The sequence below is a fragment of the Colletotrichum siamense genome (genome assembly GCF_013390195.1).
Source record: "Colletotrichum siamense strain Cg363 chromosome Unknown KSG_Cg363_contig05, whole genome shotgun sequence".
NCBI classification, from domain to species: Eukaryota; Fungi; Ascomycota; class Sordariomycetes; order Glomerellales; family Glomerellaceae; genus Colletotrichum; species Colletotrichum siamense.
Window position 1 is genome coordinate 2707672 of NW_023501018.1, and position 16399 is coordinate 2724070.

The 16399-nt window shown below is 54.3% G+C and overlaps 6 protein-coding genes across 6 annotated transcripts; 3 read left to right on the forward strand and 3 right to left on the reverse strand.

The window, feature by feature from the left end:
* Window positions 1-1531: 1531 nt before the first annotated feature.
* his3 (Histidinol-phosphate aminotransferase) lies at window positions 1532-2848 on the forward strand (the record flags this gene model as incomplete). The annotated part of the gene is made up of 2 exons (XM_036640147.1): window positions 1532-1605; window positions 1675-2848. 2 exons carry the CDS (start codon window positions 1532-1534, stop codon window positions 2846-2848), a joined length of 1248 nt encoding a protein of 415 aa, XP_036494356.1.
* Window positions 2849-5358: 2510 nt separating this feature from the next.
* DCW1-7 (Mannan endo-1,6-alpha-mannosidase DCW1) lies at window positions 5359-7052 on the forward strand (the record flags this gene model as incomplete). The annotated part of the gene is made up of 4 exons (XM_036640148.1): window positions 5359-5455; window positions 5513-5592; window positions 5655-6650; window positions 6723-7052. The coding sequence occupies 4 exons, from the start codon at window positions 5359-5361 to the stop codon at window positions 7050-7052; spliced, it is 1503 nt and encodes a 500-aa protein (XP_036494355.1).
* Window positions 7053-8261: 1209 nt separating this feature from the next.
* Window positions 8262-9087, reverse strand: CGCS363_v008300 (uncharacterized protein; the record flags this gene model as incomplete). Its single annotated transcript, XM_036640149.1, has 4 exons — window positions 8262-8264; window positions 8316-8631; window positions 8698-8834; window positions 8935-9087. 4 exons carry the CDS (start codon window positions 9085-9087, stop codon window positions 8262-8264), a joined length of 609 nt encoding a protein of 202 aa, XP_036495163.1.
* Window positions 9088-11822: 2735 nt separating this feature from the next.
* Window positions 11823-12525, forward strand: CGCS363_v008301 (uncharacterized protein; the record flags this gene model as incomplete). Its single annotated transcript, XM_036640150.1, has 2 exons — window positions 11823-12112; window positions 12186-12525. The coding sequence occupies 2 exons, from the start codon at window positions 11823-11825 to the stop codon at window positions 12523-12525; spliced, it is 630 nt and encodes a 209-aa protein (XP_036495157.1).
* Window positions 12526-13414: 889 nt separating this feature from the next.
* Window positions 13415-14241, reverse strand: andL (Anditomin synthesis protein L; the record flags this gene model as incomplete). The annotated part of the gene is made up of 4 exons (XM_036640151.1): window positions 13415-13477; window positions 13531-13675; window positions 13736-13936; window positions 14054-14241. The coding sequence occupies 4 exons, from the start codon at window positions 14239-14241 to the stop codon at window positions 13415-13417; spliced, it is 597 nt and encodes a 198-aa protein (XP_036494226.1).
* A 763-nt stretch (window positions 14242-15004) lies between these two features.
* CGCS363_v008303 (uncharacterized protein) lies at window positions 15005-15966 on the reverse strand (the record flags this gene model as incomplete). The annotated part of the gene is made up of 2 exons (XM_036640152.1): window positions 15005-15510; window positions 15564-15966. The coding sequence occupies 2 exons, from the start codon at window positions 15964-15966 to the stop codon at window positions 15005-15007; spliced, it is 909 nt and encodes a 302-aa protein (XP_036495165.1).
* Between the last annotated feature and the right edge of the window lie 433 nt (window positions 15967-16399).

Genomic DNA, 16399 nt, shown 5'->3' on the forward strand with positions numbered 1-16399 from the left:
CAGTCGATTGGATGGTATCAAACACGAGGCGACTTGAGGGGCCGCTGTGATTACCACGAAATGGTGGGAAGCTCGGAGGATGAGGCAACGGCTACATGTCCACGTTCGCAGATGGGCACCGTCTTCATATACGATTCCCGACAATTCTGTTCGACTGCGTCATGGCAATCAACTGGGCCGTTAGTCCGGCAGAACGGAAATGGGGTGCAGACCGATGGAGAGACGGGCAGAGAAGCGCCGCCTATGAGGTGGGTTAGATCATGTCTGGGACCCTGCAATCCACGCCTGTCTCCGCGTACTAGGATCCAACGACGAACGATAGCTGCAGCTTTTTGTCAAAAAGATGATGGCTCCTGCAAGTTCCCCAGATCTGACCAGGGTCATAATGGGAATAAGTGAGGGGTAATTGGAGTCTTGGATGCGCTCGCAAGCAATCTGCCCGAGAGCTCCATGGACGTCACATCAAGAAGCACTAGCTTGTCATGGATGGGGAGGTCGGCAGAGGCTTCGATTCGCGCCGGTGAGAGTGGAGGGGAAAATATGACTGGGACGTCGGAATGGCGAGGACCAACAGACTGCTCAACCGACTTGGCGTGGTTGGTCTGCTGTTATCGAGAAGCTTGTCCAGACCGTTGTCCACAACCTGCAGTCGGTTGATGAGAAAGATGGCTAATCAGCCTAAATTCGCCATGATCCGCAGCCCTAGGCCAGCGGGGAGAGCCGGCCTTTAAGCAGGCCGTCAGCCGTCTCAAACTTGAAGCTGGATATCGCAAAATTTGTTGCGCTAGAACAATGGAGACCTTCCCAGAAGATATGTTCAACAGGTGGGAGGCGTAGACGTAAGTAATAGCAGGCGAGATAGAAATCGGAGGAAGAACGCATCGCAGGCAGTCGACATCGGCTCCAAACGTGACCCCGCAGCTTCTCTTTGGCCAAGGTCAAAGTAAGATCGAATTTGTGGTTGAGCTAAAAAGACATACGTAGTGCAAGGCTTTTTACACGCTTTACATTTCACCGGCTTCCGAAGATTACAAGCTGATGTTGTTCTCAATACAACTATAATCCAGTTGATTAAAGTCTCTCTTAGCAATCAAGTCCATCCCATCTCGGCTTCGGCTTGGGATAAGGTAAGGTCGGTCGCGTCCAGTATGGCGGAATCGGCTTCGGCTTCTTCAGTGTCTTTCCGCGGTGACAAACCGTTGACCCGCCCACCCCACTTCAGAACAAATTCTCGATTGGGCAATCGTCTCTCCCAATGAACGTTGCTCTAAAAGCCTGGTGCGGGGCGGCGACATCGGATGCAATCATCGTGATTGGTCAATCCACGACCGCGGGGCAGACAGCGTCGCCCAAGTGCCGTGCCGATGCTCGGGGAGAGGATCCAGTTCTTGAATTTGTGATCTGTTGACTCAGCTAGGGTCTTGATACAACTTCGAGGCTGGGAATCTCAATTTGGACTTTGGATATAAGACAGCCGAATACATCGTGATAGCAGTTGAGCAGACCAGCAATTTCAACTCGTATCTTCACAATGTCGCCCTTCAACTTGGAAAAATGCGCCCGCCCAAACATTTTGGCTCTCGAGCCTTATCGATGCGCCAGAGAGTAAGTCTTGCTCTCCAAACTCACCTACACTTGCATGAGATTTGACCAGAAAACTGACACCCCTGACAGCGACTACAAGGATGACGGAACGAACGTCCTTCTCGACGCCAATGAGAATGCCTATGGCCCGTCGCTAGAGTCAAACTTTGAAGCGGGAAATCTGGGCATCGACTTCCTGGGCCTGAACAGGTATCCTGACCCTCACCAGCCCGAACTGAAGCAGCTGCTCTGCAACCTACGCAACACCCACACCCACACAACCAAGAACCTCGGACCTGAGAATGTCTTCGTTGGCGTCGGCAGTGACGAGGCCATCGACGCTTTGCTGAGATGCTTCTGCGCCCCCGGCAAGGACCGTATCCTTACCTGCCCGCCTACCTACGGAATGTACTCCGTCTCGGCCCAGATCAACGACGTGAGCATCGTCAAGGTGCCCCTGAAGCCTGCTCCCGAGTTTGCCATGGACACGGACGCCATCCTCGACACTCTCAGCAAGGAGGACAACATCAAGCTGGTCTATCTCTGCACACCCGGCAACCCCACCGGCTCCGTGTTGTCCAAGGATGATATCAGGAGGGTGATGGAGCATCCGACGTGGAATGGCGTCGTCGTGCTTGACGAGGCATACATCGACTTCGCGCCCGAAGGCAGCTCCCTCGCCGAGTGGGTACTCGAGTGGCCCAACCTCGTTGTCATGCAGACCCTTTCCAAGGCCTTTGGCATGGCTGGCATCCGTCTCGGCGCCGCCTTCACGTCACCGCCGATTGCCCGCCTCCTGAACGCGATGAAGGCGCCGTACAACATCTCCAGCCCCACGAGCGCCCTCGCATGCTACGCCGTCTCCGAGAAGGGTCTGACGGTCATGCGCGACAACCGGACCAAAATCCTTACGCAGCGAGATCGCATCATCGCGGAGCTTCCCAAGATCCCAGGTGTCGGAAGGCTGAGGGGCGGTACAGAGAGTAACTTTTTGCTCTATGAGATGCTCAACGTCGAGGGTAAGCCGGACAACGTCACGGCGCTGGCGGTATACGAGCGCTTGGCCGAGAACAAGGGCGTCGTCGTCCGGTTCCGCGGCAAAGAGCATGGATGCTTGGGTTGTCTACGCATCACGGTCGGCACAGAGGATGAGGTCACGAGGTTCCTGTCTTCCATCGAGAAGACACTGGCCGAGGTTCGTGGTGCTGGACGTCAGGCGGACGAGGAGAGGAAAGAAGTGGCGGCGAACGGGGTAGTTGCTTAAGCGACTTTTGGACGAAAATGCATATATAGATAGATGATAGACAATCCAGTAAATCACGAAGCCTGCAGCCATGGAATATTGAACCACGACGAAGCATCTGCGAAGCGTATCTTTACAGCAGAAACGACGATGAAGTCAACGACCAGAGCGTAGGGGGGAAACTGTTCAGGCTCAACGCAGGTTGACAACAGCCAAGAGAGCATCCCATCAACGGCTCTTCATCTTCATCTCCATCTCGCTAGACAAGCTAAGAAAGACTATGAAAAAGAGAGATCCAACCTGGAGGCAGTGTAATACCAGGTCAAATCCAAGGTTCCAAAAATTGCGCGGCCTTCACAAGCCATGATTCTAGTTTGTTTTGTTTTGTTTTGGGTTGTTTGGCTTAGTTTGTTTTGGCTTGGTTTGATTCGTTTTTGGTTGGTTTGGTTTTACTTGGGGGCTCCTCTTCATGAGTTTTTCCTCTCTTTTTTTTCTCTCTTTTTTTCCTCCCCTAACTTGTTTCTTCTCGTTCTTATTTGCTGCAACTCCTTCTGCTTAGTATTTTCTCGTGTTTCTTTATCTGCCCGGGTTTGAGGATGAGGGAGGAAGTCGGTTTCAAAATCTTGGGAGGATGGGTGAGCCTTTTGAAGAATTTCAGAACCTGCCGGGTCCGCATCCGGTGTGCCATCAAGTTCATGAGCATCAAGGGAACCAGCCAGTCAACTTTAGTGAACCAAGTCAGCCAGGTGCTCGGGATCCAGTAGGGCGGTAGCGGACCATACATGTCGTCGCGCGAACGAACCAGCAGGGTGTCTCGGAATACACGGCCAGGAAGTCAGTTGCGGGTTTCCGTTGCAAGTTTATAATAGACATCTATCGATTCACAGGAGCAGCGAGACGGCGCCAGTGGGCCACCCGAATTGGCACCTCCGTACCTAACAGCGGACAGAATTTGGACCCAAAGCGGGCGGCCGGTGGGATCGAGCCCGTGTTGGTTCGTCGCCGTCCCCGAAAGCGGTCCCTTTTTTTTATGATATTTGGTCGCCTTATGGCTATCCTACCGCAGTTTTGTGCCAGACCCAGAGTATTAACTCGGATTGAGGTTGCATAGGTGCAAAGCCTCTCCCAATTAGAGGCGGCTAAAATTGGTGCACCGCTGTTTCAAATGTCGAGTCCAAAGTAACGGTAACCCGAGCTAGTGGCTCTCAAGTAGATCAACGCTAAACATGCATCCAATCAGTGGGCCAGAGTCACTCACTGGCACCTGGACAAGCTTGTCGGACGAGCCGATCTCCCATGAGCTCCCATGGGGGTGCTGGACAGTCAGGGGGCCTGCACCAGTCGTTTCTCTCCAACGCATGCATGGATTTTCCATTCAGCGCCGAGTTCATCGCAACTGCTGACTCTGCGTCTCCTTTCGGCGGCTCCAGGCTGGAGCTCTGCCGCCGCCGTGCCTCTTTCAGCCATCAAACGTGCGTGTGCCTGACTAGCGCTCCTCTTCCGCTGGTCAGCAACGAATGTTTTTCAAACGTGATGGCCCTGTTCTCGCCAGCTTGCTTCCCTGCTCAATACGTGTTTGTGGATGGGAAAGAGCAAGCTCGACCAAGCAAGGGCAATGTGAGGTGTGCCTGGGTCTCAAAGGAATCAAAGAAAGTGGAAGGTAAGCGTCGACATGGGACCGTGGGTTGGCAACTTTGGTAGAGAGAAGGGACGGAGGGACTCGACAACAAGCCCCTGCACCTTTCCTTGTCTTCTGCAATGCCAATGCGGGGAGCGTAAGTGCCTTGCTTCCCCCACAACCCTCCAAGCCCCTGAGGTGGTCCGGCTCTTGACGTTTTCGCCTTAAGACGGCCGGGCCGCCGGTTCATGAGCGCCTTCCCGCCCCTCATCCCTGGTTCCTGCTCCTTACCACACGCTCTTTCCGCGACTTTCTGTGTTCCTGACGTGCCCGTGTGTGTTATCGGTGCTGGAAACCACATACCTTCCCAGCTTCGTTGTGGATCTGCCATCGCCACTGCCTCCGGTAACTGGTTGCCCGCTTATACGCACCACAGGACAGCCGTTCATTCCTTACGCAACAGCAGCTTCATTGATCTGACGCTGCTTCCTACCTTCTCTTGCTCGCTTCGGTGTCTTCCCCTGCCTTCCAAATCCGAGAGAGGCAGCTAACACTCTCGTTTGTGGAAGTCACCAGACTCCTTCTTTCCGTTGCCATAAGCGCTCCCCTCAAAGCCTCGGGGTATATCTACCCAACCTCACCTCCAGACTTTAGGTCATCTTCCTACAACATCTCCCATCCAACATCCATCCGACTGGCACACGCTCTCTTTTGCTTTACGATAGCTTGGCTTTCCATCTTTACCCATCTCTAAGCGTCGTCCGTTCTCTTCAAATCATCGAGACTGGCTTGCTCCGTCTACGACATCCTCACGTCAACGGCCAGGTCCCCGGCTTGACATCAGGACGGCATCTAGTCTGGAACCGACTTTGATCTGTTGATCTTCCAAGTCTCTCCACCACAAGTCGGCGGCATGGTCTTCTTCAAGTCAGCCCTCGTTGCGTCTGCAGCAGCTGGTGCTTTGGCGGTGCCTTACACGCAGCCCAACACACTCGACCTCAACAACACAAGTCAGCGATACCCGCTTACCACCACCCTTCAAACAACGTTGCTGACCGGCCTCCCAGACTCCATCAAGGCCGTTGCCGGCAGCCTTGCTCATGGCGCAATGTCCTACTACAATGGCAACGTCTCATCAGACGCCAAGGTACGTCGACATCCACCACCTGTCCTCTGCCCCGAGGTCCTCACTGACACATGTATTTCCAGATGGTCGGTGACCTGCCAGAACCCTATTACTGGTGGCAGGCCGGTGCCCTCTGGGGAGCCATGCTGGACTACTACCACTACACTGGTGACCCAAGCTACAACGAAGTTATCGCCCAGGCCCTCACTGCCAAGGTCAACACAGGGCCCAACTTCGACTTCATGCCCCCAGAACACGCTTCGGAGGAGGGCAATGATGATCTGGGCTTCTGGGGCTTTGCTGTCATGGCCGCTGCTGAACGCAACTTTACTCAGCCAAATCCAGATGCCCCATCCTGGCTCCAGATGGGCATCAACATCTTTGAGTCTTTGGCATCTCGCTGGAACACAACTCACTGTGGCGGCGGTCTATTGTGGCAGATTTACGAGAGCAACCCCAACGGCCTGAACTACAAGAACTCAGTCAGCAACGGCGGCTTCTTCCAGCTCGCTGCACGACTGGGTCGCGCCACTGGCGAACAGAAGTATTTTGACTGGGCCAACAAGGTCTGGGACTGGTCAGAGAAGGTCGGCTTCATCGACGCTGACCTGAAGGTCTATGATGGCGCCGACTCTCGCGACGAATGCACCAAGGTCAACCCGCTCTCCTTCACGTACTCCACGGGCATCTACCTGTATGGTGCGGTCGTCATGGCCAACGCCACTGGACAATCTGTCTGGCACGATCGCGCGGTCAAGATGTTGGACACCTCCAAGCACTTCTTTGGCCCCTTTGAGAACAGCACAAACATCATGTACGAACCTGCGTGCGAGACTGTCGGCACATGCAACACGGATATGAAGACATTCAAGGGATATCTCTCCCGCTTCATGTACAAGTCGGCCCAAGACTTGCCTGAGCTCAAGCCCGAGGTTCTCAAACTGATGACCCCCACGACCCAGGCTGCTGCCAATGCCTGCACCGCAAATGACACTGGCGTCGTCTGTGGCCAAAAGTGGTACGTTGGCGGCAATGATCAGTCCGTAGGTCTCGGACAGATGATGAGCGCTCTCGAAGCTGTACAGGGCTACGCCGGCGATTCCGCCAACGACATTGATTCCAACAAAATTGAGCAGGCTATCTTAACCTAGTTGGTTTTGAACAACAAACTGCATGCTTCTGCCAAGGGGTCACTGGGCGCCAATGGCAACTTCGACCTTTTGCAGGAGAACATTACTTCGGGCAAACTCAAAATCGATACTCGTGGAAGCCAACCCGGGGCAAACGGCTTGAAGACCACCATTGATTACGAGGTCAAGCACCAGATCAGGCTCAAGGGCGACGGCTCTTTCAAGGCAGGCTTTCAAGACCAAGCGAGTATCGGCGAGAAATGCAATGACGGGCATCGTCTTGGCCTCGGCGCTTGGAACGTTGCTGCGATTGTTGCTGGATCGCAAGTTCTCTTCTGGGGCATTCTCTGATCTGATGCCAGGAATTGGTGCAACTTTTCTGATGGTTTGAATGGCCTGGGCGTTTGGCTGGATGAACAGGAAAAAGGAGCACGGAGTATTGTTTAATAGTTATCATTACTGGAATCACCTAATGATCATGAATCTTTTTTCACGGCTCTGAATTCGTCTGCTCGATTGGTTACCTCTCGTGGGTGTTTCCATGACATCGGTAACTCCTTTTGCAAACAATTCCACTTGGAGACGTCCAGTCTCTTCCACACTGTTCATGACGACGTGGATTGTTGAATTGTGTCTCCATGCCCGACGCCACGGCGTGTTTCGAGGTGTGACGAGCACCTCACAAAGCGAGATGGTATGTAATATTCAGTGTCATGCTCGTGTGAGCCATGGGGACCTGTCGTAGTAGGAGCCGCCGGGTGGATGATGCTGAGCACGCTTCGGCAGGCAGCACGACATCGGCGCAGCATGCCCAGGCAGGCGGTGGTATCGCATGATTTCGAGGTGATATGACACTTGGGTGCCGAGGTGCTGCAGTCGAGTAATGAGTCCATATGTATCAGTGGCGTTTTTGTTTCTGTATCTTTTGCTCCTCTCTCTCTCTCCCTCTCTCACTCCCTCTCTCACTCTCGCGCGCGCCCCTTTCCTTGCAATCCTCGCCATGCTGGTGAAGCTTTCGAAAGGGGCCTTTTGTCTTTCGCTCACATGTACAGTCACGCAGTGCCAAGTCTATGAAACATCGGTGACGGTTGTAAATTGTTGTTGTTGTAGAATACTCCAACGCCTCGGCGTTCTTCTCAACCCCGAGACCTACATCCCCCCGCAGTCTCAGTCAGGGTGACGGTATGTAGCTTTCGTGTTTTTGCCATAAGAACTGTACCCGTGGAAACAAAAGCAACTTGGTATAACGCCGATATGGGGGTATCACTCCAATTGGGAGCACATTGCGTGAACAGCAGACCCGAATCGCCAACAAAATCAAGTCATAATAGGTTGCCCAGTGGGTGCCAACCTCTCCAGCACTCCATCAATATTTCGCGCCGAGGGCGAGAGGGCAGCGACCCTCTCGCCCATCATCACCCCGACGCACGTTCCTCTTTGCTCTGTCTACGTGTGGACTCGTGCCGACCCATTTTCGTATTCTAGAGGAACGCTGCCTCTGCACTAGTGCATGTCTGCATGAATATCTTTGTGGTGTATGTACACCGTTTCTTTCGCATGCTACTATGCTATTACGCTAGCAACCAGCATGGTGCATATTGATGCGGCGATTACCCAGCGGGTCTCGAGACGCGACGCGGCGCTGGGGCTTGTCTCGACGGGCATTGAGGAGGAGATGGTGCCGGTGTAGAGGAAGTCGTCGTAATTTGAGCCGTCGGTGGGCGCGGCCGTCGGCATAGCTTCAGTCTTGTCGGGCTTGTCGGCGAGAGTCAGGACACCCCATTGGACCTCGGAGCCGGTAAGGGACGAGGTCCAGGACACCTCAGTCGGTCCCGTCAGTTTGCCATTCGAGTAGCCACTCTTCAGGCTCGAGTAGCCAGAGCACGTCGCTGCCGTTGTTCCGCCTAATGTGCAACCGAGGTCCGCGATCCTATTCAAGCGTATCAGCCTCTGTCGGATCTAACCTCGAACTCGAGAGACAGGGTCCTAAACGTACAGTGTTGATGTCTTGGTGCCGTGGAAGTCGAGCGTCTGCTGGCCTTCAACGAAGATGAAGGGGAATTCGAGGGCAAGGTCGCAATTTGGGGGCGTTTGCGGCGCGCAGAAGATGGTATATGTCGTTTCCTTGGAATTCTGCAGCAGAATCATAGTCAGTTTACCGGAGAGCGCATATCACAAAGGGGGGGGGGGGGGGGGGGGGGGGGGCATAGCTCCTCTGGATTTCTTTTCGTACACTTGACAATACGCTGCCCCGCACCAGTGACCAGCTTTTAGCATCGTAGTGCGGTAGGTAGATCGGGACGGTGGTGATATCCTCGGCGAGGACGGTATTGGAGGAGACCAGACATAATGACAATAACGCGAGTAACGGCTGGGGGTATTTCATTGTGACGAGACGTGACGGGGCACACAGAGCACGTGGGCCAGCGGCGGAGGTAATCGACAGCACCGGGGAAGAGGGCGAAAGGTGCAGCAGTGGCGATTGACGTCAAAATGCTGAACTCATGGACGGGAGGCGGCTCATCGGAGGCGGGCTACCTAGACAAGGCAGTTCCCGCAAGCCAGCCGGACGGGTAGGAGAGCTGGGTCGGACTTGGAATGGGTGATAATATTATTAAGGTAAGGTAGCGTAGCGTAGGGAGGAAGAAATCCAGAAGGAGTTGTTCTCGTTTCGTCGGCGGAGAGTGGGTTCGTTCGTTTCGCGGAGGTCCCGATGCGGGTGCGTATCTGTATCGCGAAATGCGCAATGGACCGTTAGTCGTTCCCGGGGGCTAGGTACGGCGGCGTGGGCTTGGTGCAGGGCGACGTCGGCGAGGGGTGTCGAGAGTACCTATAGCAATGGCAAGGGGAGGACAAAGAAGAGGGAGCTTTGGAGTTGTTCAAGGTCTGGGCATATGCTGGACTTGAAATGCGACAGCAGACGAAGATGGGGGACCTGATCAAGTGAGCGAAGGAGGAAAAGGGCTCTGCCAATGCGCCGTCCTTGCCGGCCAAGGCTGGGCGAGAGAAGGTGAGCAATTGGCATTCTTTGTAGCCAAATGGAGGCCAAGAAACGAATACCAGACATGCCCTTGCAACTCAGCAAGAGGAGCGCAGAGTGGCAGAGGAGGCAGCGCAACACAGCACAGCACAGCGTAGCACAGCAGCGTTAATGCCCAGGACCCAGAGGTGCCTCCACTGAGTGTGCGCTGGGCACCTCAGTCCGCTCCAGGTGGGCGTCCGCCGCGGTTGGCGGTCCCATGGCGGATGCTAGAGGCCTACCGACTGCGTACCTAGGTAGGGGAGGGAGGAGCACGGCAGAAACAAACGATGAAAGGTGGAAGGGGGAAAAGAGCCAAGAAATGCCAAGACCGTGAAATTCGCAGAAAAATATGATGAACTGGGTGGGCACGGGCGCATGAACTGGAGCTCTGAAGACTGGAGCTAAAACAACGACTGGCCAACAGCATCGCGCCGGGCCAGGGCAGGGCCACCCCGTCCGTCCCATTCCAGCGTACCTAAGGTAACAACCTTATGCCCGCCGCCCCGCCACGCTGAAGGGAAAATGCCCTGAGGGCTGAGGCCAGTCGAGGTCAACCAGCTCCTTCCCTCCTGAGTCCTGAGTCCTCCCAGAGGAACCTTTCGGAAACTTCCTGCCCGCTGCCTGCCCACTTTCCCGGTCCAGTGGTCCCCGCCACCACCCAGTTCGAGTGTCCGTCCTTCTTTCCCGCTGATTGAACATGAGCACGATGCGGAAGCTGCGAGGCCAGTGAGACCTGCGAGGAGCTCGACAGGCCAAGCTTGTGCCGAGCTGGTTGCGGCGAGAGAACCGTCAACGAGGGATAAGGTGCTCGCTCGGGCTTGGTAGAGGGATCAGACGAACATCTACGGATACCCTTGGCGCCCTTTGGACGACACGGAAGCTACGACCAGTCGCTGGCTTGATTGCACTGCAAAGTCGTGACAGCGCAATGCCAAGTCGCTTCACCACGATGATCCAATGTCATGAATCGGGCGGTTCGCTGCGTTGCCCAGGCGTCGGAATGAGAGACAGCCTATGTCCAAGACATTGCGGCATTCACTTTGCTGGACGCCGAGATTCTATCATGTCTTACCTACCTGCAGTGATGCAGTCAGTGCCTGTGCAACAAACCTCTCAACCCCAAGTCCTCGGCCCCTGAGCTGATCGCATAACGGGTAACGGGTGACTCCACTCTTGCCGAGAACAGAAGAAGAAGGACAAGCATGTCAGAGATGGCCGACGACGATACCGATACCTACAACCGCACGATGATGGCGACGATAGCGAGGACAGCAAAACCCGCGAAACAAATCCGGTTCCACGCCGTCAAAACAGCGGTCCCCAAGAGGAAAACATAGCCATCGCCAAGACTTGTCAAAACGCCCAGAAAGCATGTCGGCTGAGTCTGTCTCGTCATCTCGTGTTCCTGCACCCCTTTTCGTTCCCAGCTTAGCCCCCAGAAAGACCAAGATACGCTTACGAAATGCATTACCCACGCTCTTCTCTCGACCTCTTCCGGAAGTACGAATGATGTTCGTCTGGCCTCTTGGAACATCGCTTCAACGATCAACATACCCACATTTCGGCACCGTTGGCCGACCGAAACATGTCAAAACAAACTCATTCCCGCCCTAGAGAAGGGGTTGCCGATATGCTTCTCTGCTAACCTGCTTTAACCGCCCACCGTCCTCGCACCACATCCTGAATGATCCAGCTGCTCACGCCCAGCCATGCTCAGCCAAACACGGCCCTTCAGCAATTTCTGACCACGCGAAATGCCACACAGTTGTTCGAGCGGGTCGTTTGCCTCCACAAACGGTTCTGTCGACCGGCGCACCCAATCGGAGAATTGCCTTGCTGATGGGAGCCTAAATATCGTGGATGTTCTCCTGCCTTTTTCTTCTTTTGCTTTAACGCTCGCAGGATACGAGCGGCTAGCCGACATAGGGCACTCGTGTGTGTATTGTAAACCTGTTGCGGCACAGTCCTCGTAAAGTAAAGGAACTTCTGTAATGGGGTTGACTATACATATAGAATGCCATGAAGCCCGCAATTGCATCGCCATGTCGCACGAATAGTTGCTTGTCGTTGTATCTTGCGTCACAATATCTAGAAACAAAATGAAGAATTCCGCGCCCGTCCTCGTCGCCTTCATCGGCATGGCTGCCGCGCAGACCACCACCAAAATTGACGTCGTTGTGCCGTACATGGGCAACTCATCCTTCCACGCCTCGGTCCAGGATGCCAAGCCTGCCGCCACCACGTACATCCTGGGTTGCGAAGCAGACATCGCCAAAGGCGGCTGCGTCGCGGACGAGAACTCCGTGATGAACGGCACCTGGGACGGCCTCACCATCATCAATGGCCCCAAGACCGTCGCGCTGCACCACACTTACAGTGACAAGGACCTGTGAGCTCTCTCCACGAATAGGGTGGCGTCGAATGCATGTGTAAAAGGTGACCTGACATGTTCCATCGTCCAGGTCCATCGGATTCGAAGGCTCCATCGAAGGGTCGACGATGCGCGTTGTGGAAACCCAAACGCAGAGCGGCTCCACCGTGCGCATGGGAGTGTGGAATGTCGACACAGAGACTTTCACCGTCGCCCTCACGGTGACTGCTGGCCTGGACAAGCTGGCGGCGCAGGCGACGGCGGAGACAGGGGCTTCGGCGACGGGATCCGGAGCAGCGCAGACTGGCGGGTCGGCGACGGGATCGGCGAGTCCCACTTCCACGCCCAACGCGGCCGTGGCTCGGTTCGGCAAGGCGGACTTCTGGGTGGGCGTTGCTGGTATTGGAGCCGTTGGGGCCTTGGTGTTGTAGGGCTTGGTACAGAGTTTATGTTGCGTGTGTCTCGACCACTGCTGAGTGGCCTTGAGTCAAAGTCATTGTTGCTCTGGACGCAGGTGATGTGTGTGTCCAGCTAGACAATGTGCCGACAAGGGCAAGACTTGTTTGTTCCTTGACAAACCACTGTCAGTCAAAGAATCTGTGAGTCCTTCGTCGGAAGCGAATTGTATAGTCGGCCTGATCAGTAACATAAAGGTCGCCTCCGTAGACGCGGGAGGACCAGGATAAATACAAGTTGGATAAATTACTTCCAGTCCGAACTTTAGACTTGCGGTATCAGATCCATACATATTCTATCACTTCCAAGCTCGCCTTTTTACTCATCACCCCCACGAACGCAAATCCCCCGGACCTCAATCAACAAGATGGAGACCATCTCAGTAGTTGCCATTAGCCTCAGCGTTGCTGCTTTCTTCCTTGTGTGCTTGGTTTTCGTAATGTGGCGCTGCGTCATGTCCCCAAAGGCTCAAAAGACATATTTCCATCGAAACCGAGGACTTCCTGAGGAAACCATGCCCGGCGTCTAAGGAAGGCGTGGGTATCTCCAGGTGGGATAGTTGAGATGATACTATGCAAATAGTGATGGGAAATTGGTTCATCATAGACATACAGAGCGGAGAAGACACTCTTCATAGGGGCAGTGGGAAAAGTGCAAAGCCTTGTCCGTCCTAATTAGAAACGAGTGGCCGTTCCCGCAAAATTAAGGCCTTGTATAGCGATGTGTTCTAGTAACAGTGTGAATCCTCCAAGCCACCATGCCCGCAACTCCGAGTTTGCCATGCCAAAAAGACGACTCCAACAGAAAATCATCACCGAGCAAAGTGGTATATATGCGACTGCGGAAACAAAGAAAACGAGAAAATCACATGAGAGGCCGGTCCTCACGACCGTCCAACCAGCTAGAGCAGTTGACGCAACGTTGGGCCTGGAACGAAATCATTATTGCAGTCGGCGACTTTGAGCTATTTCGGCACATACTTTGATGCTGATACGCTTGCGGCAGTACTTGCACTTGACCGTAGGTCTGATGATCGGGTCTCGAGAAAAGAGTTGAAAGATGTGCGCCAGGCCATAGAGAGCGAAGCCGATGCAGAAGAACGAGACCAGTTGGTTGAGAAAAGAGCTTTCGAAAACAGTCAGTAGTCACGCACAAGAGAACAGCACTCCCAGTGAAGCAACGTACCCGTAAGCCATAACGACTGCACCATCGTCCTTGGCGCGCTCAAGAGTCGTGTACTTGTTCTCGTGGCTGTAGTTGGGACCGCCCTTGAGAACGGCGAACTTCTCCTCAATATTGCGGTTCAGAGGGAAGATGATGGACATAGGCGGCATCAAGATGTTGTTCACGAAGTTGTTGACGAGTGCCGTGAACGAGGAGGCGATCCTTTGGGGGAAATGGTCAGTCGCGATTCCTACTCGAGATTCGATACAGTTCTCAAGTCATGGTCTCCTGGAGACAGGGCCTGGTGCATGTGTCGATTGACACACGAGTGGAACTTACATCAAGCCCAAGGCGATGCCGAGAATGTCGCCCTGGGTGGCAAAGTCGAGGAAGCCCTGCCAAACCTTCCTCGCTTTCACCTGGCTTCGGTTGAGAAGCGGGATGAGCTGGTCGCCCTCCTCGTCACTGTCCTGGAGCTCCGGGTGGCTGTTGGCGGACGAGATGCGGTTGCTGAATGGGAGAGGCATCTTGAGGATTCTCCTGAGGGGGCGGTCCTTGAAAAGATGCAGCGGTTATCGCGAGGTCGGGAAGGCAAAGTTGGGCGCAAGACGGAACTCTGTTCGGCACGAGAGGCTTGAAGTTGACGCTCGAGTTGGACTTGAGATGTAGTTGGGACGGCGGGGAAAGTCTGAAGTTCAGCTAAGGTTGGGCTTAGGCTGAGGGGCAGCTGAGGTCGTGGCTGGGAAGGTGCTTTCCTGTTTAGGGAGGAATGACGTACCCCACATTCCGGACCTCTGCGGTAGTAAGTGGGTCGTCGGAGCCGGAGCCGGGATTCGGTTGCTGCGGCAGACGCAGGACGACAAGGTCGTCAGAAAATAGAGACAGTATGAGCTTTAGATAAGCAGAAGTCAGGGGCAACAAGTTGTATAGATACGACGAGGATGAAGACGACAATAGGTGCCAAAACGGTGCGGTCTATTACATGCACAGGCTAAAACGGCGAGAGACAACGGTTTTGAGGCAAACATGCCATTCAAAGTAATCTATTCTTTTTGCTACATTTCGATGTTCTGTCTCGAAAATGTTCGTTCTAAGGAATCATTTGTCGCATCAATGGTATCTTCTGAAATAATGAAAAGGATCGTGATGTCGGGGTGGCCGTTGTAGACCGGCTATCAGGCCAAACCTGACAAGCAGGGTTCAAAAAATCGCTTTCGTGTCCAATTATCCAATCTGTAGAAAAAGAGGCCCACAGGGTTTCGGTTGACTATTCTTCAACAAGGTTCACTCTTAGAAGCTGCCCTTGTTGTGGCGCTTCTCAGTGTACCCTCTCTTGGTTGATCGTCTCGCTACACAGCACTGAGTAACCCAGTAGACGGCAGAGACGGCCATGACTGCAAAGGCGACCCAGGAGATAATCATGAACTTCTGGCCGGCTTCTGCCGATAGACCAACGTCTTCGCCTACGTCGTTGAGCTGCTCCGCGCCCTTCTTGGCACCGATAGTTGTCACCAAACTGCCGGCAAACAGCACGATTGCCGCAAGAATGGCGAAGGTGAAGTTAGGTATCGTCACACGCTTGGCGGGACCAAGGAAGAAGGCAGCAAAAGAGCCAAGAATGGCAAGACCCGAGAAACCGATGCCTAGAACATAGAGAACGAAGATGGCGAGCAGAGCCTCATTGACTTTGTCCAAAGCATCCTCGATGGTATCGGGCCAATCGAGGTCAGCAAGGCTCAGACGCAGGGGGCCGACGGAAAGCTCTTGGTCCAGCATCTTGGTGAGGTTGACATTGGCTAGATGAGAGTTAGTGATGGAGCATAACGGAGCGGTACGACGTGGGACTCACGACCAGGCTTCGGCTGGGTGCAGGCAGAGACGTTGAGCCAAACGTTGGGAGCCGTGACGTTGGGCGCAAAGTCGCCCTGGCACACGTCCATCAGATGCAGGGAGTACCAGTGGGAGATTCCGAGCTCGTCGGCGAGACGATCCGCGATGTCGTTGCCGATGTCGTTGATAATGTCAGACGTCTTGTTGCGGACGATACCGACTAGCCTATCCCAGGTGCTTCCGTCGTCGCCGGATGAATCAGAGCTCACGTCCAGAACATTCTGACCGAGTCCGGATGTATTGAGGCGGATCACGTCGTAATCCTCCATAAAGCCCTCCTTCTGGCCGGCAAAGAGGGCCAGGAAGGAGAGTACAAATGCCACTATGGATAGTACCAGCGGCACTATCGCGGTGAAATGCATGTTGCCGACGAAAGTGTTTGCTTCGTGTAAGACAAAAGAAAGGTGGTTGGATTGGGACGCTGTCGGTGAGCAGGTGGGAACACGGCCGGAATTGTGAGATGCGGCCTGTCGACGGGTTGTCTAGTACGTGGTGATTTGGAGCTGGAAAGTGACAGTAACGAAGTCAAGGACTCTTGACTTCAGGGCAGCCAAAGCTACTGTCCTTATGAGGGAGGGTGCGACCTAAAAAGATGGGTGAATCACAGCAGGCCAGCCCATCTGAGACCCCATCAAGACCAATGATGCAACCAAAGAGACCCTAACTTCCTGAGTGGGCGTCAAAGAATGCTGTGCCGTGACGATGGAGACGGGGGTCAGGAACAAGGCCGTTTGTCTCCATCGGCGTCACTTGACTGGCCCGGGGAAAACTCAAGGGCCTGGGCGGCAGTTGGGC